This window comes from Curcuma longa, chromosome 11 (assembly GCF_044706935.1).
Source record: "Curcuma longa cultivar G26 ecotype Majalengka, Jawa Barat chromosome 11, ITB_CL_G26_1.1, whole genome shotgun sequence".
NCBI lineage: Eukaryota > Viridiplantae > Streptophyta > Magnoliopsida > Zingiberales > Zingiberaceae > Curcuma > Curcuma longa.
In genome coordinates this window covers 18,192,178-18,217,819 of record NC_133871.1, presented here as the reverse complement: position 1 = coordinate 18,217,819, position 25,642 = coordinate 18,192,178, and the positions used below count along the sequence as shown (strand labels likewise).

Here is a 25,642-nt window from a genome sequence, read left to right as displayed (position 1 = left end):
CAGAATAGGGGTTCCAAAGAGTGCGTAGGGAAGCGTGGATTGTGCATGGGAATGTGTGAGATGTCATAAACCTTTCAAATGCCCAACTCTTTATAAGATTGTCCAACTGAAGGTGATGGCCAGTGGGAGTCATTGGGTTTGGGAAATGCAGTGACGACCACGAGAGCTGTGCTTCTCGGGCTCTGCCCATTGAGGTTTCCCAAAACATCTCTATCTTCCCATTTATTTACTCTCTTTTTCTTTTAAAAAAAATATATAGTAGTATATTCCCCCATTATTTGACTAGTGCCCTGTCCACTATTACTATTTTCTAAGTTTCATGCACTTTATACTAAAATAAATAAAGTTAATTACGAGCTAGCTAGTATTTACTGCAACAGCCGGGTAGTTAACCAGTTAGTCTCCTCCGTACAAATCTGCCCATCCTTAATTTTCTTCTCGTGAGGAAAAAATATATATATGTTTTTATTAGTAAAATGATATATCGGCTTTTCTGGTACGTGGCGAGGGGATTATTCGACTGTCGAGCTCCTCCTGAGCTTTGCAGAAGATTTGGTTGGATGGGGACACGTATAGAATGAAAGATTGACGGTGAGTGGATTGATTGACTGGGGGATGGATTGACAGACGGACCGACGGACGAATGTTGACACGTATGGTATGCTACCCGCCCGTACAAACACATGTGAATCTGATTAAGATTGACGCAATGTGCTTGGTTAATTTAGATTCACATGCAGCAGCGATGCAGTCGCTAGTGTTGCGTGGCCTCAAGCTTCACATTGTTTAAATACGCCACGAGGATAATTAATTCAATAATATTTTCCACAAATTGGAATTTGGCGATCGATGTGACAGCATGTGCCATGGATTCGTTAATGATGCAAATTTAATTTAATTGAGGTTAACAGGACGAGCGGACCTTGCTTACCTGTTATTTAGAACAGGGTTGTCACGCGCGATTCACGAGACAGAGCTGAAATTATCAGGGGTGATAGCTGGTCGGTATCCATCCTTTTTTACTGTCTCGTCACGACTTTGTTGACTGTTTGTTATCCGAATCTAATTGGAGAGGAGGAGAAAGAAAATGATTTTTTTTAATCGGCCTCTCATTTTTACTTTTGTTTTTAGAAAGGTTACAGCTTTCAGAATTACAGTTTACCTTGCTTTTCTCTCACTCTATGTAAATTTCTTCGAATCAAAAAGAAATAAGAAAAGCGATCAGATCAGTGAAAAGAGAAAAAGAAGAAAAAAAACACGAAAAGACTTTTGCTTTCTTCCAAAGCTAACGAACCAAATACCAAGACAGACAGAGAAAGAGGAATCCAGCGGCCCCATCCATAGCCCAAGCAAGCGCTACACAGGCACAACAACACCGCGTGCAGTACGTCTCGTGAGACGCACGGAATCTGATACGAGGCACATAGCGGTGGAGAGTACGTCGTCGCAACGCTGCCGCTACCGCTGCTCTGCTCTGCTCTGCTCTTCTTGGGGTTGGTCGCCGTGGCAGAGGAGGAAGGAGATCGAGGTACGTATTGGGACCTGAAAAAGGAGCGCAAAACAAGGCAGGAATATTGAAATTGAAGCGGTGCGGTCAGTGGGCAACAGAGTAAGTCACGGGGATTTCATCTCGCCACCTGCATCGGCCTCTGCAATCGGATGTTCCTCGGATTCTGGAATTTGACGATAATCAATAATGGCAGTGCCACCTCTTCGGCTTTGAAATTATACGAAGGGAGACTTTGCGCTTTGCGCTTCGATTTCCTGCATTGTTCTCGCCTCGATCGGCACGTGCAATTAACCAACTTCCCTCCAAGCCATCAAATTAAGCACTAAATTCACACAGGCACACACCGCTTCGCTTAGTATTCCATGGCCTGATGGAGATGAGTGTGCGCTGCACGTGGCTAGCTAGCTCGCTTGTCATGCCTCTCCACCTCCAATGGCAGGTGGTTCCGCCTCAGCCCCTCCACCTTCGAAGGCGGGCCACCTGCTTTTTCTCCAGGTCGTACTGCAAGCTTCTTCCTAATCGCCGACCTCAGCCACGCGATTGCAGGTTCGACAGCCTCCTCTTCCTCTTCTTCTTCTTCCGAACCTCCATCTCCGGCTAGTCCCGTCTTGCTCAAAATTAATCTTAATTTGGTTTCGGAGAAGACATGCATGCATGTATAAAACCATTAATGGGCGAAGACGTGCGACATTGACGATCAAGGTTAGGGATAGATCGTGCATGGCTATATATATATTCATGGAAGTAGACTTCACGCGCGTCATACGTACTACTGGGGAAAATTTTATGGAGTTGTGGAAGCTGATGAAGGTGAACACTATTGATTTGAAGATTAGCCATTAAAGATGGTGACGCTGGGTACTGATTAATTTGTCTCGTCCTTGAGATTTATTTTTGGGTGGTAATTTTCTCATCATTGATTGAATCCAAGTTTGGAGCATGTCATAAATGCACTGGTTAGCATCGATCCTCTCCGCCCAATTAACGTTAAACACGCGAATCTCACTTCTTTGGTGAAATTTCGCTCCATCGAGAGATCTTAAAGAGATTTTTGTTGGAGTGGTTACGTTATTTTTGTTGGCATTCTATCAACAACTACTGCACGCTCATTCCATGGTCGTAATACTCGAACTACCCGCACGATTGCACGAAGCTTGCCAGAGACAATCTATTTGAGAATGGCAAAAAGAACCAAAAAACAAAAAAAAACAAAAACAAAAAAGAGTAAAACTTAGAGAAAAAATTTTCTAGCCAGTGAGATCATCTACCATGAGAAACTGATAGAAGGCCAAAAATATATCGACTTTAATTAAGATTTAAGCTTGTGGAATGTGGATGACGTGAAATCACAAAGATGAGTTTTTCTATTTTTTTTAAGATAATGAAATCACAAAGATGAATTTTTCCAATGTAACAAATTAGCATAGATCAAACAACCTTGGTTGACAAAGCTAAAGCTATATAAGTGGGGTGCTTAATTAGTTAGAGGATGATAGAGTTATTATAATAGGGTAAAGGAAGGGATCAATTTTCGACAGTCACATGCTTGAAAAAAAAACACTCTTCTCACTCGATCTAATTACTTTGCGATTGGCTATAAATTAGCCCGGTGATCTTTTACTACAATAAATTATTTATTCTTGAGTTTTGTTATTATTTCCTTTAGACAAAAAAAATATTATAAAAGAGGCAATTGGTGGGTTCATCCACGTGGATGATCTGACAATGGGCAAATAATCGATGAAACATACGGAAATAAATTTGGGTGGAAAACATACCTAGAGATGTCAGAGCATTTAATTGATCAGATGGATCGAATAAATGTAAAAGTAGTTCCTGAATGAAATTACTAATTACAGTGAGACCTATGAAGTTGTGAAAAATGAAATCTCCTATAAACATAGGAAAATGAATTTAGTATATAGGTTAGATTGAGTTATCATTCGCATGCACCCGATAAATAACACAAAGATATTTATTTAGTTTAATTTGGATTATTTTCTTTTCAATTTCAGAGTGATATTAAAGTTGTAACATACTAATTTAGAAAAAATCACAATGACATGAAGCTGAAAATTAAAACAATAAGATAATAGTTGAGAGTCAAATCCATTGCATGGTTTCACGGAATTAATTAGAGGTTGGTTTAGCTCCGATTATATTCTAACGTAACCCATGCCAAGTTGATCCTAAACACAGCTCCAACTCGTTAATTTAATTAATATTTTTTGCTGGGTTGATTAATTATATATATTAAAATCTCTATGATTATATATTAACTCTGGACACGTACATGCGATATATGCAGACCATGGTTGTGCCTAAATTAAAGAGCGGGATATGATCCAACAAAAGCCAAGCATGGCAACAGCAGTGCAGAGATTCGTCCGTACGTCCTCACAATTCAGCTAGCTAAGCTTCCCCAGAATGAACGTTGCGGCTCTGCTCGGTCAATTTGATCAGATGCCCCTCGCCGATCAGCTCGATAACTGCATTGACGGTGCCACTGTCCGGGAGCCGACCGCTGATGTCGGTGACGCAGAACTCGTCCTTGGCCTCCCCGTTCTTCGTCGCGATCTCTACACTACGTATCATGAGCCCATTCTCGCGGAAGACGCGGGTTACTTCCGCGAGCAATCCCCGCCTGTCCGGCATGCTCAATGCTAGCCTCACTCCCTGTTTAATTAATTAATTTTAATTTCAGTGCAGATGAATGTGTGTGTGCATGTGTGTATGTATATTCCAAGCCAAGGGAATTAAGATATATAATTAATTACCTCAGATGCTCTGCGCTCGATGGCTGCTTGCACGCAGTGGATCACTCGCTGCCGTTCTGTTTCGGAGCTGAGCATGCTGCCATCCATGCGCCTTATGTAGAATTCCTGCGCGCATACCAAACGATCCAATTAATTAGTCGTCATTTGGAAAACGAAGACGATCGATATAATAATGTACCTTTACCTGAAAGGCTCGATCTGCGTCGACCCCAAATTTGCCGTGGAAGACGTCGTAATCCATATCGGTGAGCGTGCACACGACGTCGAACAGGAGTTTGGGGCGGTCGAGGCACTGCACATTGACCACTGAGTACCCGCGTTCTGCCAAACTTTGGACCGACACCGACGGCTTCGAATGCGAGGAAGAGGACGACGATGCTTCGTCGTCGCCGCGGTCGCGGAACATGAGCTGGTGGAGGCGGCGATCGGAATGGGTCAGGGTGGGGGATGAGGAGACGACGGTTGCCTTGGCTGCGCTGCCACATAGCACTTTGCGGAGTCGGGTCAGGATGCAAGGGCGGCGATCCGCTAATGCTGTTGGGATTAATCCAGAATGGTGGTTGTTGACGAAGATGAGGCAAGCAATCCGAGCGTTGTGGGTCCACATTTTGGCCTCCACCACGTTGCACTTGAGGTCCTGGAGCACGGCGCAGACCTCCGAGAGTAGGCCCGGGCGGTCGACGCCGGTGAGTTCCAATGCCATGAGGCCCGTTGCTCCGTCCTCGGTCGATGAGATTTCACCGACGACTATGGAGTGTTCGATGTGGGAGAGAAGGACGGGGTCGAGGAGCTTGTACCCGCGCTCGTCGGTGACGTGGAAGACGTCCAGGAACCAGCAGCCATCGAAGCTGATATACCCCTTCTGGATGGTTAGGTCGAGGTCGGTAAGGACTCGTACGGTATCCAGCAGCTTGACGCTATTCCGGGCATTGTTCACGCTCACCACGGTCGCCGTGGACGACGCCGTATTGTCTATCTCCACCCTACCATGCATCACAATTTAACCACAACACATATACACACAGATTGCACTATATATTTCAACATGATAGCTTTTATATATATGTATATATATAATACAATGAATTCAACAATAATCACTGATTGACAGTGTCAGGGTATTGCATTAAAAGAACAACTGATCTGTATCAGAAACACAATGTATCGAAATTAAGCATGCATGTTACTCGCCTTGGACTACTCATCATGGAAACGAGCTTCTGGTACTCATCCTGATCATGTTCCATCTCTGACTGTCCACTCGTCCTCACTAGCTACCGCTTCAGTTGGTATATGATGACTTTGTAAGCCAATGGGTGGTGCTCTCTAGCTAGCTAGCTAGCTACTCCGATCCCTTCCTCGCACTCCGGTGACGCTGAGTGCTCCGGCCGGTGATCGGGCATCCCCCAACAAGTGAGCAGGCGGCCGGTTAATAATTAATTAACTGAATCATGCATGCCACTTTATGAGCCAACTCACTCACACGTGCAGCGTGTCCTCCGTTGTCCATGCAACACAGGCGGATGGGTACCACGCCACTGCCACAAGAATGGTGTGGTTTGTGGCATTTAATAGGCTGTACGTCCGATGGCATTCACTAGCCCCGCATTTTCTGGGATGGTAATTTTGTCACATCCTCGCTAGATAGCTAGCTAGCTAGCTCAGTACTACTGTTCGAGATACCAATGAATATCACTTCAATTTTCTAATTCCATTCCCTTGAATGAGCTAGTGAGTATAGTATAGTATAGTATAGAACTATAGATATCATATGATTGTGTCAGATCTCCTGATCCAACTGACTCATTTGACTGATTAGTTCCAACAGTTGGAATATCATTGATTTGCTTACTCCATTATACTTAATGTAATTATATTCATTAGGCACACTTGGGCAACTAATTAAACTAATTTGTCCGGAATGGCTAGCTAGTGATCTAATTAACTCATGCACTCGTTTAATCCGTTGACATATAAAATTATATTGAAGTACTGAACAAATTAACGATCGACGGGTATATATATATGGCATTATGTATATTACTGAATCGGCAAATTGAGACTTTTCTAACTTTGGGGAGGTACATGGTAGCCAGACTATGCCAAGGTCATCAGACTCCTCAAAAGTCACATCATCAAATTGTAAGTGGGATGTCTCATTTATGACCATAGCTAGCTAGCTTTTTCACTTGCTGTGGTCTTTCTTGGTTTTGATACTGTGCGTAGACTTTATTTGTCTATCTGCTTAACTTTACTGTTGCATCTAGCTAGTACTACTTCTCTTCCCTAGATTTGAGTTATGAAGACTGAACTGGGTTTAATTGTATATATAATTATCTTTTATTTGGATGTGAACTGATTGATATATCCCTTGTCCTGTCCCTTTTCATTTTTTTCTCACAAAAAACTAAACGTACTTTATGTTAGAAAAGTATTGCTCGATCGGTATATAGATATAGATATATATATATATATTATATGTACAACTCTTTTAGAAAGAAACATCTATATGTATAAATTAAATTCTTCCCGCGGTCTTCATTTTCTACGTACGTATGTTTGAAAAGATCAAGTTTTAATTAAATTTTAAATTTGACAGTTATATTACACCTCAAAATCTATATCAGTTGTCCTACATGATACACCTTCAATGCTAGCTAGCTCGGTGTACAATATTTTCATGCACAGTCATAGTCACTTAGATCTTTTTGATCTTGATGTGTCTCTTTTGGGCTCTTTGAATCTATCGAGCTGAGAGAAAAATGTGAGCTTGTTAAATAGGACGAGTCGCTTGATTTTTTAGTATAAATTATATTGGTGTGTCCACATACACTGATACACGTGCACGCACCTAACTAATTTAATTTAATTACTTCCCGCAGCTACAAATCCACTTTGTTCATTATATTGTGGTACGGTTTCAAATTAATAATGATCAATAAGTAACACGTTTAATTCCCCAAGTTTAATATTTCGAATTAACCTAATTAATTCACTTTAAATTTCATGTCTAATTAATATATTTAGAGTACGTAGATCAACGCAGAAAAATAATGGAGGTGAAGTACAGCCTCATGCGTGGCATGCACTGCTGCCATGCACACGCAACGACTGGACTTTGTATGGTATATATATATATATATATATGTTATTAATAGACTTGTGTAATTAAGCAAAAGGTTACCGTAGCACACGTACGTACGTACTGTACTAACGGCCGATTTAATTTATTGGATGCTTGATAATAGGAAGATATTGTCAGGTTGGTTGAGCTTGATTAATGAATGTTTGGTAGAAGATTTAGAAAGATTTGGAAGTAGTGATTAATAAGCAATAATGTGGAGGACTGATTAATGGAGTTCTCTAAACTTTTGGTGCATTTTTTTGTGGATCCAATAGACTCATATACATTATATATCATTTTAAAAAATAGTAATAACATATTTACTATTTAAAAATATTTTCAAAATATTATTAAAAAATATATCACTTGGAAAAATTAAAAATTAACAATAAATAAATGTAAACAACAACAACATAAAAATCTTGAAGTTGACTTCAATAATATAACGTTCATATATATAGCAAATGATAGAATACTTTTCGAATTTGAAGCATAATTATTTTCAACTACTCGTGGAGCTTGTGACAATGGAAGTGGCCGGTGAGACTCTTTGTTTCTTATTAAATATTATCTTTTAAATATCGCCCTTTTTTAATATTATCTTTTAAATATATCCGGATTGTTAGGATGAGGCATATATGTTATAATATAGGATCTATATATATTTTTATTATGTAACTAATTTTTTTCATATATGTTTTAGTAGTTATCATATAACATAAAACATAAACAAGGATTTAGTAGTTATCATATATGTTTTATTTTTTTCAAATAAAAAAAAATTAATTGTTTACCGGGATGTGCAGGGAAAGCTAAGGTACACATGAGGGTGTGCAAGATATCACCCTGTGTACGTGCTCACTGTGAGTGCTTGGTGTGCAGGGCGCCCAAAAGTGATGAGGGCGCCCAAAAATTAGATAGCTAGTTATAAGATGGAGTATAATAATTAATAAAAAAATATCTCAAGTCTCGACGATCTCGAACAAAGGAAGAAGACTTAAATTGTCAAGAGAAGTAAATTATATTATCGATTCACCACCTATTAGTATCACCGCATGCATAACCATCATCACATATATTTGTGTTATAATTTTTTAAACTTATTTTGTTACTGTTTGTGATTTAAAAGGGGTCTAAAAGTTATTTTAAACCTTCTATATACTTGGATAATTGTCTATCTAATTTTTTTTGGATCTATAACTAATCATTGACCTTAAAATTCTAGTAAGAATTAGATTGGTCCTTATAATTGGCTATAGATTGCCAATCAACAAGGGTCAATAATCTTATTTTGATTGGTAAATATGAATTACCGATTAAAAAATTTCTAAGACTATTAGTTGCATAATCCATGATCAGTAATTATTATTTATCGAAAAAGATAGTGATAAAAAATGCATATATATATATATATATATTTATGTTTGATAATTTATTATATTATTCATTATCACTTATTTTAACTTGCTTAATGGTAACATGTTATAATTAATTTTATTGTTGACTATCTGTTATAATTTTTATAGTAACATATGATTCAACATTATGATTGAGGAAGCAGAATTATAAGCACTGAGGTCTCAATAACCCTGCTCGATCGGTTAAATCCTATTTATTTGTTAATTTTCTATTATCACTAGAGCGCCAATTGATTTACAATGTACCCTATATATATAAGTTTCTTTTAATATTTTTGTAGCCATAAACTATATATGTTACGACTTCTACTGAAGCCAGATGCATGCCCAAAATAAAGTTAATGGTACGTCTTCGGTCCTAAGATGATTTGCAATCCAGCTGATGACAAAATTTTGCCGACAATTATATTCATCTTAATTTCAAAAACAATACAAATTTTATGATAATATTAATTACAACATTATAATTAATCCAATTAACACCCCTTGTTTATGGATATTAATTTGTAACAATTGAATTTTTAATTGAATTTTCTATAATTGGATATCTAGAGGAATTAAAAGCATGCAGTACGTACGTAATTAAGGCAACTAGGAAAATTAAGTTCAAGATGAAATTATTAACTTAAGTATAAAGATTATGGCATAATTATCCAAGTGCATGCTACAAGTGATATATAGTCAGAAAAGAATCCTGTCCTGTGGATCTAATTGACTCCCATCCTATGCTGAACAGATGTGCTAATTAATTAAATTCTTTGAATTAGCTAGCTAGCTAGACAGACAGACAGACGACTACTAGCTAGCTACTACATTTGAGTTTACAAGAAGCTAGTGCAATATTATCACTAGCTGGCAACTGATCTGCATGCGTTCCAACTTCTTCCCTCACGTATATATATATATATATATATATATATATATATATATATATATATATATATATATATATATATATATATATATATATATATATATACTAATTAATTTCTAAATGCATGATCACCTTTGATCGGGCGGAGTGAGGAATTGGGCGCGCGATTTGAAAGGTTTTGGGGGAAAGGTGAAACTCGCAGCGAAGCGAAAATGTTTTCCACGTCACGCCAGGAGGCGCGGAGGAGGAGGCGCGCAGCAGAGAAAAACTATATATATATATATACTAATTAATCTAAATGCATGGCTCAAGAGAAAACTCCTAAAATGTTTTACACGCCACGCCAAGAAGTCCGATTCAAGAGATCGAGCTAGCTTTCCTAAAACCTTTTACACGCGAAGAACAATTGTGCAACGGTTGCGAGATGCAGAATCATTGGAGGATCGATATGATATAGATGATTTCTTCTTCTGATCGATATTGATGAGGAAGTCCTCTGTGCCCATCTCATAATAAATCTGCATGCATGACAAATAGCTAGTATCACATGTCCACGAAGCAAGTGAGTTTGTGATGAAGTAGATATTGGTAGGGATTTTAAGGTAAATACGTACCTTGATTGAAAGATGGTTGACCAACTGAATTTTCCAACTGGAGTTGGATTTAGATATATTTATATTCCTGCAGTTACGTTCGACGAAACTCGATCGTAAAAAAAATATACTATCAATTAAAAACAAACTCAAGCATTATACGAAAAGATACCTATCAAGGAAAGGTTTTCTCGTTTCCTGGCCTTTCTCTCGATCAGGAACACTGTAATTAAGCTGCAAATTTTGATTCTTCACAAACTGTAGTTGTTTCAGATTCTTTATACGGGTGTTCCATGAACTGTATTGATAACTTGGTGGGATTCGAAGACTGTATGTAAAAATGAAAAACAATAATAAGAATCGTACAATAAACCACTACACTATGAAATGGTCTTCCAAATTAAATAAAACGTGATAATCTGAGGAAATATGAAACTGATCCACAAAGAAATTAAGAACCTAAGAGCAATGTAGTTCAAATCAAGAATCGATCATAGTCTCCAACTTTAGCATCAAATTAAGGATGGGCATGGGAACGTACACATTCGAAACGGAATATGTCGCCATGATGAATTGCGTAAACATTTTGAAGATAAATCAGGTCAGTTGATCTGCTACTTATTCTGGAGTTTTCATACGCAAAGAGCTGAAGGAACTCGTTCTCTTTCTTATTGGATGCGACTTCTTGTAGCTGAAAGAAAAAGGCAACAAGCCAAGTCATTTAGAAGAATGCAAAATGTAAGTAAATCTTCGAATTTTATATATTATACCTGCTTCACGAGTTTAGATAACAAAACATCCAATGTGGACAGCAAATACGCTTGAGGTCCAACAAATGTAAAACAATCCTCTTCAAAGTTTGATTTGTTTGTGGAACCATTAAGATAACTGTAAAGTGCCTTCTTAAATCTGCGACCATGTTATGAAACAATGTAAATGCATGATAATTGGGGTTGAACCAACATACATGATATAACAATAGTTCAAGATCGGTTACTTGGCAAAGTGATTAGGAGGAGCTGCTTTCTTCAGGGCTCTCAATCGAGTTTCAGTCGACGACGCATTCATCTTTGATGACAGTATTCTGTCGTACAAAATCTGCCAAAGAACAAATTAAGAAAAAGATTTATGATAACTAAAAATAATAAGAATTGGAAAACATTCAGCTGACCTGATGAAGCCTAAAAAGCAAATAGAATGAAGAATTTCCATAAAAGATCCTTGATGGTCTGTTTTCATGCAATCGTTTAGGCCAATGCTGAGCGAGAGGTTTAGACACTGAAAGCTGTTCACTTGTTCCCTCTGCCTCGTACATGTCCGCGTCAGACACTTCTGCAACCCACATTCTTTCACTTTTGAAACCTTGAGTAACACATTTCCTTTCCCCACTGTGTTCACAAGAGGACTCCTCAGCATCATTGGCACCATAATCTTCACTAACTGATGCATCTTCAACTACGTGATATGCTTTTGAACTGTCACTTCTATGCATTTCTGTACTTTTATTGTTTTTATTGACATTGAGATCGTACATTGCAGTCCCATCTTTTGCCTCAATATGATTTATCAGCAACTCTGAACTATTTTTTACCACAACAGTCTTTTCGGTTGCAGAATCTTCAAAATCCAAGAACCGACCATCTCCAAGATGGACTTCAGGTGATAACTCACCCTCTTCTCTTTCATCTTCGTAGTCTGATATGATACGAATTTCAGTGGATAGATGAGCATTCTTATAAAAATCCATTTGGTTACCACAACCTGTGTGAATAACAGACTCCCATGTCTGGCGTCCCAAGAAACAGAAACAAAGATAGTGACACAGATTAGACTATGAATATTTATGGTATACATAATACAAGTTACAACGGAATAGTTATTTATCATATGCCCATAAAATGACTTGTGACTTGAATGTTATAGTTTCACATAAAGAAACCGATTATATTGTTCAAAAGATAAAAACATGGACATCGATCATTCACTGGTTAAATTCAGTTGTAACTTACAAGTGAATTTATACAAAGTCGATGAGCATATAATAGTGCATTTTATGGTTGAAATGAGTCGAGGAAAGATAACAGAGGAGAAACTTATGTTGAACTTGCAAGAGAATTTGATATGCAAATCTCTCCGAGTATCAGTAAGGACTGTGTTTCTATTCATTTTAGTCTAAATTATGTAGGTTGATGTGATGTAGTAGCAGAGTAGTACTGCTGTGATGAATCACATTTTAAGGTCGCCCACGTAGTAACTATGTTAGCAGCAGAACAACGATAGCCACAACTCCATGATTGACCCCACAATACCTGGAAAGAGCAAGACGGCAAAGATTGATAAGGAGGAAGGGGCCTTCAGCTCAAGACAAATAAAAAAGTGTTTCCAAAGTCCATTTTAATTAACTTCCATTCTTGCTAGTAGCTTGTAGCATAGGAGCTTAACAAAATTTGTACTCTTTCGGCTCTAAAATTTCAAAGGAAAAGGCAAAATCTTTATACTAACATGGATAAATGATATGAAAATTAAAACTAATATAATCAAGAGAAAATTATTACCTTTAAATTGTTGACATTTTCTTTGCCAAAGGGAGCAAGGAAAATAGATGCGTTTGAAGTATGAGAGTAGTCGAGATGTGTTGCAAAGTCTTTAGCACCAAGAGAAGCATCCATATGAGCTGAGGTTGGCACACTAGTAGAATTTTGCTCCTTTTCTTTGATGCTTTCAGTGTCCTGGAGCCATGTCAAAACTCCAAACATTGGCTCCAAAAAGGTTGTCCATATCCTCATGATGTTGTCCATTTCGTCCTTAGAGTTGCAACGTTCACCACAATAGTACCCCATAATTTTGTGAAGTACGTCATGGATTTCTCCGTCTGCATATTCAAATACCATGATAGAACTATTATGTCTATTCCCAGTAACACTCTTGAGAAGCATATTGTCCTCCTCTCGCTCGTTTACTTGTCTACATTCATCTAACAAAGCTGCACGAGAAAAAGAAAAGGAAAGAAGCATATAAGAACAAAGCTACAATTCAGAAGTGACAGAAATCCTTGACAAGGGAAAAAATAAAAGCAACTTGTCCAGCATAATTCAATCCATAATAGTATTTCACTTGCGTGAGAAGTTTATGAACAACACATTCACTTTTCCTAGTTAAAGTTGGGTTGTATCAAGATTCACAGAGTATCAACTGCACATGTGTGTTTAGCCATTCCAGAAAATGCAACAGCATGAATGACTCATGAAAATTCTACATTTGATATCCTGAATGAGCTTGCCACTGAATTAGCACATAAAGAAATCTAGGAAAAATCTAAATTTCATAAATAAGACGAACAAATCACTTAATCTTGTGAACCTTTGGGAAAAATAATTACTTGCTAACTCTTCTAAGCAAGGGTTCTTTCCACAATATTCTCTTCTAAACATAGTTATTTGCATCCAGCTCAACCAAAGCAGTTGTGTAGATATTCTAAGCAAAAATAACCTTGCACAGAATGACTTAATTACAAAAATGAAGTGAACTGTGAGAGCAAGGACAAAATTTTCATATCATATTGGGTGGTACGGTTGGTACCAGATGCACTACTTGGTAGTGGTATACTGCTCTATTCTAATCGGTACATTCCCAACAACAAGAATTACAACTGTTGAGCACTCAAGTGAGCAAAACTATGACTCCACAAGCTATTTTAGTTCATCTGAAATTTTAATCCATGTACCAGAGGTAATGGAAGTTTTGACTCAGCCCGTGGTTCCTCGATGAACATTTGAAGAAAAATGAATTCTTTTGTATAGGTCAAAAGAACTAAGAATATGATTTGATAAAGCTGAAAAACCTAAGTCAACCTGATATTCTTTATCTGCAGTTATACATAGTATCAACTACCTCAAGCTTTAAGTTATCTATTTAGCAGCACTCAAGAAACTAAAATGTACCCACCAGATAAACCTTTCCCAAGTGCTGCATATAGAAAAAACTTTTGACAAGGTCTTATGGCCGTGTCAAGATGGATAATGCCATAAAGTGATATGTTTAGGTGCACAGAAATAATTAAGAATTATTAATTTTGTAAATAATTTAAAGATGTTAGATAAGTTTGGGGAGTTAAACACCTTCTGATGACAAATTCCTTCTATCTTGCTGCTTGAATTGATAGCTACGGTAATCGAGTGATCTTAGATAATACTTTGCACAAGCTTCGCTCCAGACTTTCTCAAGTTCCGCACGCTTTCTTGACCCTTCCTCTTGTTTCTGCTTTAAACGAATTGATATCACAGGCAGCAAAGAACTTGCATTTGCACTTAGATGACCAACAATTTCCAGCCCATTGTCACCATATAAATGTTCAATACATCTTAAGTCTTGATCTGGAGCATTAAAGATGAAAACAGAATATTAATATCCATCCCCTTTTTGTAAAACAAAATCACATGATTTGGCAACGACATTTCATGTAGATACAAACCAGTAAGGTAGTCTTTAATCTGAAATGTAGCTCCCAGTTCAATTTTGTTAGAGTGGACCTGCTCTAGCAAATCCTCTACTTTCTGAGAAGTCAAAGCCACCTTAAGTAGCATCATGTCCACGTCAAACCTGGAGAGAATTAAAATAGTTCAGTCCAATTAAATTGCTTGCTACTCAAAGAATCTACAAGAAGAGTTCATGGTTTGAAGAAATGTGTTATACCTGTCATCCTCACATCTAAATAAACATTTTTCATATTTATTCCTGCGCATGAACTTAAAGGTGCAATTTTCACTTCCAGAGGGCACAGACACCAATCTATCATTCAAGACAGATGCATCAAGCTCAGTCATATAGCTTGCTCGAGGGGCTGGATACTGTTTAGAAGCAAAAAATGACAACTAAGTATGTACAATAAGCCAAATTTAAATAAATAAACAAAGAATACTTGAAGAATACATTTTTTGGAAGAAAACAATAACTAGAATCATAGCGTTGATAGTTTGAGAAGTTCTCTCTTCTGGGTTCACATTTTTCATCGTCTATGATAGGATTATCTTCATAAACATCAGCATTTCTGGAAAGCGTATAATCTTTATCAAAGCATTTTCCTTCAGGACTCACACTCCAGGATAGTTTTTCCTTCTGATCATATCTATTTAACTTTATCTCCATCAATCTGTCCTCTTCCATGACTGGTTTATGCAAATGACCTTCATAAGAAAAAACTACTTTAGTAGGATAATTGAATGAAAAATGCAACAACTATAGCTCAAATATTTTTGGTCTGTTTGGCACCGGCTATTCATCTAAACATGAATATCAGCAATCACTACTAGCATATGGATGGTCAAATTGTTAGACGATTTTGTGGCACAGGCCATATAACAGAGCATAAGCCAGAATATTATCTATAATCTATTATAAAAAATAAATAAATTGGTTTTAGCCAACTTTGTAAACACAAGTGCACAACTTTGTTTTAAGTTGAGTTTGCTAAAAGATCAGGCTCAATAAGCTTTTTAGTTTACAAGATTGAACAAAAATTTATTCGTGTCAATGTTCCACATGGCATGATGTCTAATTAAAATTGTCTTACAATTCACTAAATTAACAGTAGGTTATAGAATTGAAAGTATATTCGTGTATTTAGTGAATGTAAAGGTTCAGACAAGATCCACAAAAGTTTACTATGGGGAAGATTAGCACTTGTAGAATTACTAGTAATCCTGCAAGGATCAAGATTATCTTATACCAAACACCTACTAAATAATATACAATTTAAGTCTTAGTTACCTTCTTCACCAGTGTGCAACAATGAACAGTTGGAATTCGTTTCATGCTCTACGCCTGTGTTTCTCAACCCATAGCATTTGGAGATTTCATCACTTGAGAGGAATTGTTTTGTTCTTTCATTATCTTCTAGATCATGCAAATGAGTGTTCAAGCTACCATATTCATCATGTGATACTCTTTCTATTTGAAGCATCTGGAAGGAGAGGATATATTAAACTTCACGTTCATGATTTCTTTATCAACTATTTCCTACTCTGTAAAGCTAGTATACCTTTTCACCTCCAGCATAATCTGTACTTGTTGGCCCAAAAAGATCTCGGGATAATGCATGACTAGAAGTCAGTCCTTTAGAACAATTAGGCATGAAACAATAGAACTCCTTGAGCAAATCATCATGGTCTTGGAAAAGCATCATTACCTGTATGAAAACATTTTAACAGAAACCCAGAAACAAACAATGATCTCAGAGACAAATGGTTGAAACAAAACCAAAGAACCTCTTGTTGTACTTCAAGGATTGATTTTTGATAAGTACGATACATGTTCAGGATGTGTAGGAAGGAAGTGTAGTAGTTCTGATCATTATCTGAGAAGCGATTCTGCACCACCAAAACCAGTGACAAATAGGCAATTAAGTTCTAAGTCATCAATTATAATATAAACCAAGGATTACCTTTATTTTGTGAACAAATTCTAAGGCATCCTTGTAGTTGTAGTTATGCTTTTCGATACAGGTAAAAGAATCCTTCGCATCACAGCCCTTTGGCAAGAAGTCCTGGAAGCCAAGAAACAAGTCAGGTTGCCTTTGAAGTAACTCGTTCACCTTTTTGACACACTCAACTACATCGATCCTGCAATAAGCACCGAGATGCATATTATAAAATCTTTTTTTGTAATGAAGACAAAGATAACCCAATTGGATCATACACGGTGAAAATAAAAATAAAAAATAAACCTTTTATGTCCGAAATCCTTCATAATTTTGAGGAATTTCTGATAGTCATCCACTTCCAGACATCGTTCCAGAACCATCAAATACTTTCGGGCATCTCTGACATCTGGTTTCGCATCAGTGCCACTGCGATATCTCTTAGGTTCTCTACAAAAATTTTAAAAAATATTCCACACTTTTTTTGTAAACACAATGCCAAAAATTAATCTAATATAGCAAAGAACAAACACCTTAACAAAAACAGGAGAAGTATTAACTCACCGATCGTGTACAGGGGATTCCCGTTCCTTCCGCTTTATACTGATAACATCCATGATCATATCGTCTTCAAGCCCTCCCATACCAACCAATAAAGAGCGAGAACCACAAGAATTAAGAAAAAAAATCTGTGTTTTTTTCTTTGGGACAACTTCCTCGCAAAAGGGATCTTCGAATCGCAATCGATTCGCCTCAGACGAACTCTGTCTATTGTAGACGGAAATGGGTGGGCTGGGGGCTATTTAAGGAGAGGGTTTAAGCCTTCGGGCTTTCCAATTGACAGAAATAAACGTTCCCGCGCGGCGGAACAGATGAGTGAAATCGGCCGTCGTAATCCGTTCGAGGCGTTGAAGAACGGCTTGGATTTTTCTGAACCGTGATGTGGGTTAGAATGTTGATGATACAGAAAACTCAAACCATTACAGAATTTAAAAAATAAAACAGATTGTGAGGAATTTAATACGAAATTTTATCTTAATATTCTAATAGAGAGCCCTACAATTAATTTAATCTTCCGCCCAAATTAAGGACTCATAATTAATATAATTAAGAGATTATTTTAATATAGTTTTGATCATCAATTTAATGAAGAAAATTAAAATCAAACTAAAATATTTTAATTTAATTAAATCAAATTTGAATAAATTTTATAATATACATAAAACCGTTCAACATATAAAATTATGTTGCATATTTTTATAGTTTTTTGAACTAGTTTTTTTTTATTTTTCATCATTTAAATTAGGAACAAGCACTAAAAAACATATGATTAGCGACCAAATTTTTTATCGCTAAATTCGATTAACGACCAATTAGCGACCGATAAAAAAAATCATAAAAAAATTTATCGTAAATAGATTTAGCGACCGAATTCGAATTTGGTCGCTAAATTAGCGACCGAAACAATTATCGATCGCTAAATAGCGATCGAACTCGATTCAGTCGCTAATTTAGCGACTGAAATATAGTTTGGTCGTTATTTAGCGATCGAAAATTAATTCGATCGCTAAATTAGCGACTGAATTTTGGATCGGTCGCTAAATTAGTGACCGAACTTTGGTTCGATCACTAAAGGTCGTTAAAATTTTATAATTCACCGTCTAATTTTAAAATTAGCGATCGATTATAATTCGATCGCTAAATTAGCGATCGATGTTTAAGTTCCGTCGCTAAATTAGCGACCGATTTTCAAGTTCCGTCGTTAAATAGCGATCGATTGTAATTCGGTCGCTAATTTAGCGATCGATTTTAATTCGATCGCTATTTAGCGACGGAATTTAAAAATCGGTCGCTAATCTAGCGACCGAATTATAATCGATCGTTAAATCCGTCGTTATTTAGGGTTATTTTTGTAGTGAAGTAAAAGATCGATTAAATCGAATAATCAACCGCGATTTTAGAAGTTTGATTCAATTAATTTGAAAAATCAATTTTTAATAAAATATCAATTTTAATTCTGAAATTCAGTTTTATTAATTAACCGACGTTGATTCGTTCAGTTTGTTCAAATTTTTTATGATAAAATTCAGCCGGTTCTATTTATCCAAAAAAAACTAATCTAATCGATATCTGTGTATTCGATTCTATTTTGAACCGCTCACCAATTAGTTAGTTTAGTGTGTGTATATATATATATATATATCCATTTGATAGTTTGAAAATCCAATACACAACGCATTCATTTCATTATGCGATGCTGCAAATCTCCAATCGTTTCACCCCTCATCTTTCATTTTTTTATTATAAAGTTTCTTGGACTATCCCTTTTACCTTGAAAATAATTTTAAAATCTTGCCAAATTATCCATTTAAAAAGACTACGAATTTATATTATTATTACTATCAGATGCTTTTTTATTGATTCAGTACAATAAATTTATTCAAGTTTGAATTATATTAAGCATGTCAAGAAGAATATAATGTTGGAGTCAGTGCTCTTTAATAAGGCTATATAAGCTTGTGCTTAGTTAGTTAGTTTATACCTCACTTAGAGTGATATGTAATATATTTTTTTAACCTTATTAGTTTAAGCATGACTCAATTGATAAATCTAAATTAACTTACATAAAAAATTTTAAATTAAATAGAATTGTTAATTAAAAAATTTCAATTAAAAATATACCTTAACTCAATATTAAAAAATATTTTATTCTACTATTTATAATTTAAATTAAATAAATCAACAAAATCATGTTTTTTATCCCTTCACAATTTTATTTTTAGATGTCCACCTCATCACGGAGGATAGGATAGGTGAGGTATCATGACATCATGGATAATTTATTTTATCGTATGGTGTCTTTGGATAGGTGAGGCAAATCAACGGCTCACATTGATTTGAAAAATCTCTGCACCAGTTGAAGATGAACGGCCTCCGTGCTCCCGCTCGCGCTCTTCTGTGCGGATACCGCCAACACTTTAATTTTTATGCGCCGCTTTCACCTCCATGCCGCCTCGTCACTCCCTCGCACCACTTCAATTTAAGTAGCGAGTGGTGGAGAGGAGTAAAGATCGCCCGGAGAAATCGAATCACTGAGTGAGGAAGAAAGGGTGTGTTGTCATTCTCTAGGTGTCGCCTCGCCGTCGAGGGATCTTAGACATCTACTACATATATCCACCAAATCGAGATCGGAATCAGGAAACAATATAATGGATTCTACTACCACTTCCGTCGACGTTAATGGTGAGATCCTAGGTCTGTTTTGTTTAATGTAGATTTGAGTTGTCTGTTTCTAAAACCGTTTATCTTTCGATCAAACTGCAAACATATGGTTCTCTGTCTGTGGCGACGTTGTTATTTGCGATCCGTGGCAGGGGAAATGGAGCGCGAGGTGCAGAAGAGCTACTGGATGGAGCATTCTGAGGATCTTACCGTGGAGGCGATGATGCTCGACTCCCATGCTTCTGAACTCGACAAGGAAGAGAGGCCGGAGGTATACTAATTTTCAGAATGCCATCACATATTTAAGTAATACTAAATGGGTTTGGCCGCGCCTCGTCCAACAAGCTAAGATTGGATCATTGACTTGATCGTTAATTATATTTATAACCACTGTTAATTTTGGATATGAACCTGAATCGGGTTTGACGTTCCAGAAACTTGAACAAGAACGGACAATTGACTCATAACAAGGAACGACGAAAAACAATAGATAACAGTCCTTTAAAAATTCAGTATGATCTAATTTTCAGATTCAAACTACAATTGGACTTGATTCTCTTGAATCATTGCTCTGGTAAGCAAAATTTAGACGCAACGAATTAACCTTGCAATAAGAATTAAGTCCCTTTTTGCGGTTTGAACTCGTTAAAGAATAGAACATGAAGATGCTTCTTAAAATTACTAAGCATAAAGGAGCCAACAGACATGCTACATGGGAAGAATAAACTCTCTGTTTTTGTTCTTGATTTATCTTATATCTTAGTAAAACATTTGAAATTTGTATCCTTGTACTAGAACGTCGATCTACCAATGTAAAAATATAGATTGGCACAAGCCAGTAAGGAGGTGGGATGTAAATTAAAGATGAAATGATGGAGGGAAAAAGAGGACGGAGGAAGAAAAATAACTCGATGAGAAAAAGTGGTGGAACTTGAATCCTATGGAGGTGCTTCCATAGGATTTCCTATCGAGGTCTCGTTTAGCTGTCCAATCAGATTGATGTCCATCCATAGTTAATTGACTATGATAGATCAGTATAATCAAACTATTATAAAGGGATGTAGCATTAAAAATATTATAGAGACCACCCCTCCACTCCATAGGATTTGGATCTGAGGTGACCGTGCTATTTGTCAATAATACCAAATAATCAGCTCAGATTTGTAAGCTACTCGAATTTACCAAGTTAACGCTGCTAAGATGGAATGGAGTGGAAGTGTTGAATTGGAGAAAAGAGGGAGCAGAGCAAAAAATAATAAGAAATTGGAAGGCATAAGAAATGATGGGCGAAAAAAATATCCGAAGAGAGAGAGAGGAAAAATTAGAGGGAGAAACACACAAAATAATTTGTATTGTTTTCCAATAAAATTCCAAAGTGATCCACATGGTTTGAAAATTGCACAAGCAGTACTAAACAAGGGGTCGTGATAAACTGAACGTATGTCTTAAAAACTGTGCCAGTGGGGTTTGGCGGCCTAACTGTTTTTCATCGAGTTCATTCACTGCGGGTGCTTGGATCCTTACTTTTCTGGCATGACATAAAAATCTGTTTCAGTATAACAAAACTACTTTTGTTATACACTTGTTCAGTAGCAACTGCAAACTTATTTTTCTTTCTTAAGCGATTTAAGTTTTATCACCTGAGCTATCGAGTCAAGGTCCATATGATCTCCATGACGATCAATTTTTTTTTATCTCTTACCTTTCTATTAAGTTATTTATATCTGAAGACTTACATCCTTATCTGCTAGTTAAGATTTTGCAAACAAAAGGAAATTAGTCCCTTTTTAAGAATGGCATTCTTTGTGATGACCTACTATTAGCGCTCTCATAAATATTATCATCCTGTAGGTCCTGTCATTACTTCCATCTTATAAAGGAAAATCAGTCTTGGAGATTGGAGCTGGTATTGGTCGCTTTACTGGTGAACTTGCAAAAGAAGCTGGTCATGTTCTGGCCTTGGACTTCATTGAAAGTGTAATCAAGAAGGTATTTTAGGCAACTCTCATCAAGACAATATTGATTTAATGCTCTACAGATTGTATATAATATTAGATTGTCTTCATGGAATTAGTCCCATAAACATTATGTTTTTTGTCATCCATTGCAGAATGAGAGTTTGAATGGGCACTACAAGAATGCTAGCTTTCTGTGTGCTGATGTAACATCACCAAACTTGCCTATTAAAGCAGATTCCATAGATCTGATATTCTCAAATTGGCTACTGATGTATCTTTCTGATAAAGAGGTATTAAAACCTTTATGGATACTTGTATTTTCTTATTTTGTTATGCTAGTTACTCTTATCTGTTTTCAGAAGTGCAATTGTTTATCCAGGGGTATGCGTGTTCAGCTGAATGCATTTATATGTCTAGCTCTATTTTACATACATATTTTCTGATTCTTAGTCATTGCATTGATAACAATTGAAGATTGAACTGTCTGATCTGCTCCCAAACCATCCCTATCAGTTTCCATTTCCACAACAGTATTTTAGAGTTTAGACACCTTTAGAATGGGATAATCAGAATCCTCAGATGTGGTAATATCTTTATTGATCAATAAAGAATATGAAATCAATTTATTTTATAACACTTATTATTATTATTATTTATCAGTTTATCCTTTTCATCTTTAAAGAATCAGGGATCTTATCTTTGTATTTGCAAATTAACTTTTCCATTACAGTCATTCCTCACAACACCTAAAAATTGTTATTTTTGCAAAGGTGGAAGAACTGCTAGAGAGGATAGTAAAATGGGTGAAGGTTGGTGGATATGTCTTTTTTAGAGAATCTTGCTTCCATCAATCCGGTGACTCAAAACGGAAAGTCAATCCAACACATTACCGGGAGCCACGATTCTACACAAAGGTAATGTATCTGCTGCAGATTTTATTACTAGTGAGATTGTCCAAATTTCTTTATTCTATTAATCCAAAAAAATGTCTCTTTATTCTATTAAAATACTAGAATGCGCAGATTTTATTACTAGTGAGATTGTCCAAGTTTCTTTATTCTATTAATCCAAAAAATGTCTCTTTATTCTATTAAAATACTAGGATGCATTGAATATCTTTCTTTCTCTTTATGTACTCAGTCCTGTTCTGACTTGTTCTACAAAGAAGCTATTCGAGCAAACTAGCAGTAATCCTATATAGCCCAAATTATCCTTATTGTTCTAGTCTCACATTTTTTATTTGAATGCAGACGTTTAAGGAGTGTCATACTTATGATGACCAAGGAAACTCCTTTGAACTCTCTCTTATTACATGTAAGTGCATTTCAGCATATGTGAAGAACAAGAAAAATCAAAACCAGGTACACCTTAATCTTGTGTTCTCATTCTTCAGTTTTTTTTTTTATAGAAAAAATTGTCTAGGCTCTTTTTCAATGTTCTTCTCAAGTTATTTTACCAAATATACAGGTCTGTTGGATGTGGCAGAAAGTTAAGTCAGATGATGACAGAGGCTTCCAACGTTTCTTAGACAATGTACAATACAAAAGCAGTGGGATTTTACGGTATGAGCGTGTCTTTGGAAATGGTTTTGTGAGCACTGGAGGAATCGGTAAAAACAATTTTCCATTAGCCCTCCTATCATTCCTTTTTTTCATTCACGAAACATTTAGGAAGCTTATACTAACATATAGGCTAGTTGTTTGAGATTCATTAACATCTAGCTCAGATAATGTATAATATTTTCATTGTTTCATGTACTTTATATTTAAATAGAAGATTCAAGTCTATTGCTGAACTTGCATCTCATAGAGCATAAGGTTTCAATAGAGCTAAATTTCTGAAATTGTTAGCCAAGAATTTATCAAGTTAGTTTCCATTGCTTTATTATTATTATTTTTTGCTTCCTTGCAACTGTAGATATTGTTAATAGAACATCATTAAATGTGGTTGGTATTGATTTTGAGATCACAAGTTACCTCGTTTTGTCCAAAAACTAGTGCACTAGTCTCTTATGTGTTTAAGTAAAATGATGTTCAAAACCATCTTGGATCTCAAGTAGAAAATATGATATATATCATTCATAACATCAGGACAGTAAACTACATTTATGTGTATTTATATCATAAGTTATGTTTGTTTAGTCCCAATGAAAGACAGAAGGCTTTCTTGTAGAGACCTATATTTCCATATTGTTTGGCACTTCTGGTTGAGAAACTAAACTGAATTGTGACTTGATAGTTTCTGCTAGTCTGTTCAACTTACCTTTCTAGTTTATATTTTCTGGTTCTTGTAGGTTCAAATGCTATCACTGAGAGAAACAGAAACTTATAACATAGATATATTTGACAGAGTTACCATCTTATTATGTTCCTGTATTACGTGTTTGAACTAGTACTGTTTGTATCTTTTATGTTTGTTAAAGCACTTGGCTTATTTTATTTATGCCATCAGAGACTACAAAGGAGTTTGTGGCAAAGCTTGAACTTAAACCCAGACAGAAGGTCCTCGATGTCGGGTGCGGCATTGGTGGAGGTGACTTCTACATGGCTGAAAACTTTGAAGTCGATGTGGTTGGGATGGATCTTTCAATAAACATGATATCCTTGGCTCTTGAACGTGCAATTGGACGTAAATGCTCAGTAGAGTTCGAGGTGGCTGACTGCACAAAGAAATCATACCCGGACAATACATTTGATGTTATATACAGCCGGGACACTATCCTTCATATACAAGTATGTCCTATCACAACTTTTGTTTGATTATATCACCTACTGCTATTATTGTTTGGTGTTCACCTACTTGTCCTTACTTATATAATAACGGTTGTTTTTCAGGACAAAGCATCATTGTTCAAGAGCTTTTTCAAGTGGTTGAAACCTGGTGGTAAGGTCCTTATCAGTGACTACTGCAAGAAATCAGGGACTCCATCTGAGGACTTCCTGGCATATATTAAGCAAAGAGGATATGATCTCCATGATATAGAAGCTTATGGCAAGGTTAGCTTCCAAGTCAATATTCAGCTGCATGTTTGTGCGTAATTAGGACAATGGTAATCGGTGTGATATCTGTGACCAGATGCTACAGGATGCTGGGTTTCATGAAGTTATTGCAGACGACAGGACAAATCAGGTTCCACTCTCAAAAACGGATCCCCAAAACTAGACAGTGACCGATTCATACTGGATCTAACTGAAAGCTAATTAAACTTTTTTTCCCCTTCCCCTCAACAGTTTTTGGAGGTCCTACAAAGGGAATTGGATGCAGTTGAGAAGGAAAAGGAAGCATTCATACAAGATTTCTCACAGGTAAAAATGAATAAAGAACGATTATAACAATATGATGTGGCCAATAGTGAACGAAGGTTAATATGTATGGTACTGTTTGGCAAGCAGGAAGACTACGATGAGATTGTGAATGGTTGGAAGGCAAAGCTGAAGAGGAGCTCGGTTGGTGAGCAGAGGTGGGGCCTTTTCATCGCGAAAAAGAAATAAACACTGGAACCGTAGGTAGCTTGTTTTATTGTGTGATTGTTTATCTTAGGAAGGATGTCTTAGAATGTTTGCCTGGTGGAACTCAAGTTCGTTACTATTATTAAACCTGGCTTTACTTTACCCCAAAGCCTGTTGTTCGAGCGCTAACAATGGCTGTTATATATAGCTGTTATCTTAGGAAGGATGTCTTAGAAGAATGTTTGCCTGGTGGAACTCAAGTTGGTTTTACTTTACCCCAAAGCCTGTTGTTCGCTACCCAG

General features: G+C 36.5%; 3 protein-coding genes across 5 annotated transcripts; 1 reads left to right on the top strand and 2 right to left on the bottom strand.

Annotated features, from left to right (window-relative positions):
• Positions 1 to 3,922: 3,922 nt before the first annotated feature.
• LOC141837261 (ACT domain-containing protein ACR8-like) lies at positions 3,923 to 5,534 on the bottom strand. The gene is made up of 4 exons (XM_074724699.1): positions 5,479 to 5,534; positions 4,472 to 5,270; positions 4,288 to 4,392; positions 3,923 to 4,186 (listed from the first exon to the last, which is right to left on the bottom strand). The coding sequence occupies exons 1-4, from the start codon at positions 5,532 to 5,534 to the stop codon at positions 3,923 to 3,925; spliced, it is 1,224 nt and encodes a 407-aa protein (XP_074580800.1).
• Positions 5,535 to 10,525: 4,991 nt separating this feature from the next.
• LOC141839841 (paired amphipathic helix protein Sin3-like 5) lies at positions 10,526 to 17,040 on the bottom strand. Its single transcript, XM_074727685.1, has 15 exons — positions 17,018 to 17,040; positions 16,736 to 16,913; positions 16,560 to 16,661; positions 16,334 to 16,480; positions 16,063 to 16,255; positions 15,226 to 15,479; positions 14,989 to 15,143; positions 14,768 to 14,895; positions 14,415 to 14,669; positions 12,852 to 13,279; positions 11,468 to 12,082; positions 11,294 to 11,394; positions 11,067 to 11,205; positions 10,838 to 10,987; positions 10,526 to 10,624 (listed from the first exon to the last, which is right to left on the bottom strand). Exons 1-15 carry the CDS (start codon positions 17,038 to 17,040, stop codon positions 10,526 to 10,528), a joined length of 2,967 nt encoding a protein of 988 aa, XP_074583786.1.
• On the top strand, positions 16,369 to 25,382 carry LOC141839842 (phosphoethanolamine N-methyltransferase-like). 3 transcript variants are annotated; one of them, XM_074727688.1, is made up of 12 exons: positions 16,369 to 16,391; positions 20,093 to 20,204; positions 21,785 to 21,922; positions 22,044 to 22,181; positions 22,662 to 22,805; positions 23,142 to 23,252; positions 23,359 to 23,500; positions 24,343 to 24,623; positions 24,726 to 24,887; positions 24,967 to 25,020; positions 25,122 to 25,196; positions 25,284 to 25,382. In XM_074727688.1, the coding sequence occupies exons 1-12, from the start codon at positions 16,387 to 16,389 to the stop codon at positions 25,380 to 25,382; spliced, it is 1,461 nt and encodes a 486-aa protein (XP_074583789.1). In that variant the 5' UTR covers positions 16,369 to 16,386. The 3 variants fall into 3 exon arrangements, with proteins under 3 accessions (XP_074583789.1, XP_074583788.1, XP_074583787.1); XM_074727687.1 differs by lacking the exon at positions 16,369 to 16,391 and adding an exon at positions 19,921 to 19,954 and having other exon boundaries at positions 20,086 to 20,204; XM_074727686.1 differs by lacking the exon at positions 16,369 to 16,391 and adding an exon at positions 19,921 to 19,975 and having other exon boundaries at positions 20,086 to 20,204.
• The last annotated feature ends 260 nt before the right edge of the window (positions 25,383 to 25,642 follow it).

What these genes read in the sequence shown, in the direction of transcription:
- LOC141837261 (XM_074724699.1), bottom strand. Translation starts at nt 5,534, where the DNA reads ATGGAACATGATCAGGATGAGTACCAGAAGCTCGTTTCCATGATGAGT. An exon ending in TCCATGATGAGTAGTCCAAG is followed by an intron (nt 5,271 to 5,478) that starts GCGAGTAACATG and finishes GATGCATGGTAG; the next exon opens with GGTGGAGATAGACAATACGG. An exon ending in TCGAGCGCAGAGCATCTGAG is followed by an intron (nt 4,187 to 4,287) that starts GTAATTAATTAT and finishes TTAATTAAACAG; the next exon opens with GGAGTGAGGCTAGCATTGAG.
- LOC141839841 (XM_074727685.1), bottom strand. Translation starts at nt 17,040, where the DNA reads ATGAAGGATTTCGGACATAAAAG. An exon ending in TTTAGATGTGAGGATGACAG is followed by an intron (nt 14,896 to 14,988) that starts GTATAACACATT and finishes AATTCTCTCCAG; the next exon opens with GTTTGACGTGGACATGATGC. An exon ending in TGCTTTTTAGGCTTCATCAG is followed by an intron (nt 11,395 to 11,467) that starts GTCAGCTGAATG and finishes GTTCTTTGGCAG; the next exon opens with ATTTTGTACGACAGAATACT.
- LOC141839842 (XM_074727686.1), top strand. Translation starts at nt 19,921, where the DNA reads ATGGATTCTACTACCACTTCCGTCGACGTTAATGGTGAGATCCTAGGT. An exon ending in AGCCACGATTCTACACAAAG is followed by an intron (nt 22,806 to 23,141) that starts GTAATGTATCTG and finishes ATTTGAATGCAG; the next exon opens with ACGTTTAAGGAGTGTCATAC. An exon ending in TGTGAGCACTGGAGGAATCG is followed by an intron (nt 23,501 to 24,342) that starts GTAAAAACAATT and finishes TTATGCCATCAG; the next exon opens with AGACTACAAAGGAGTTTGTG.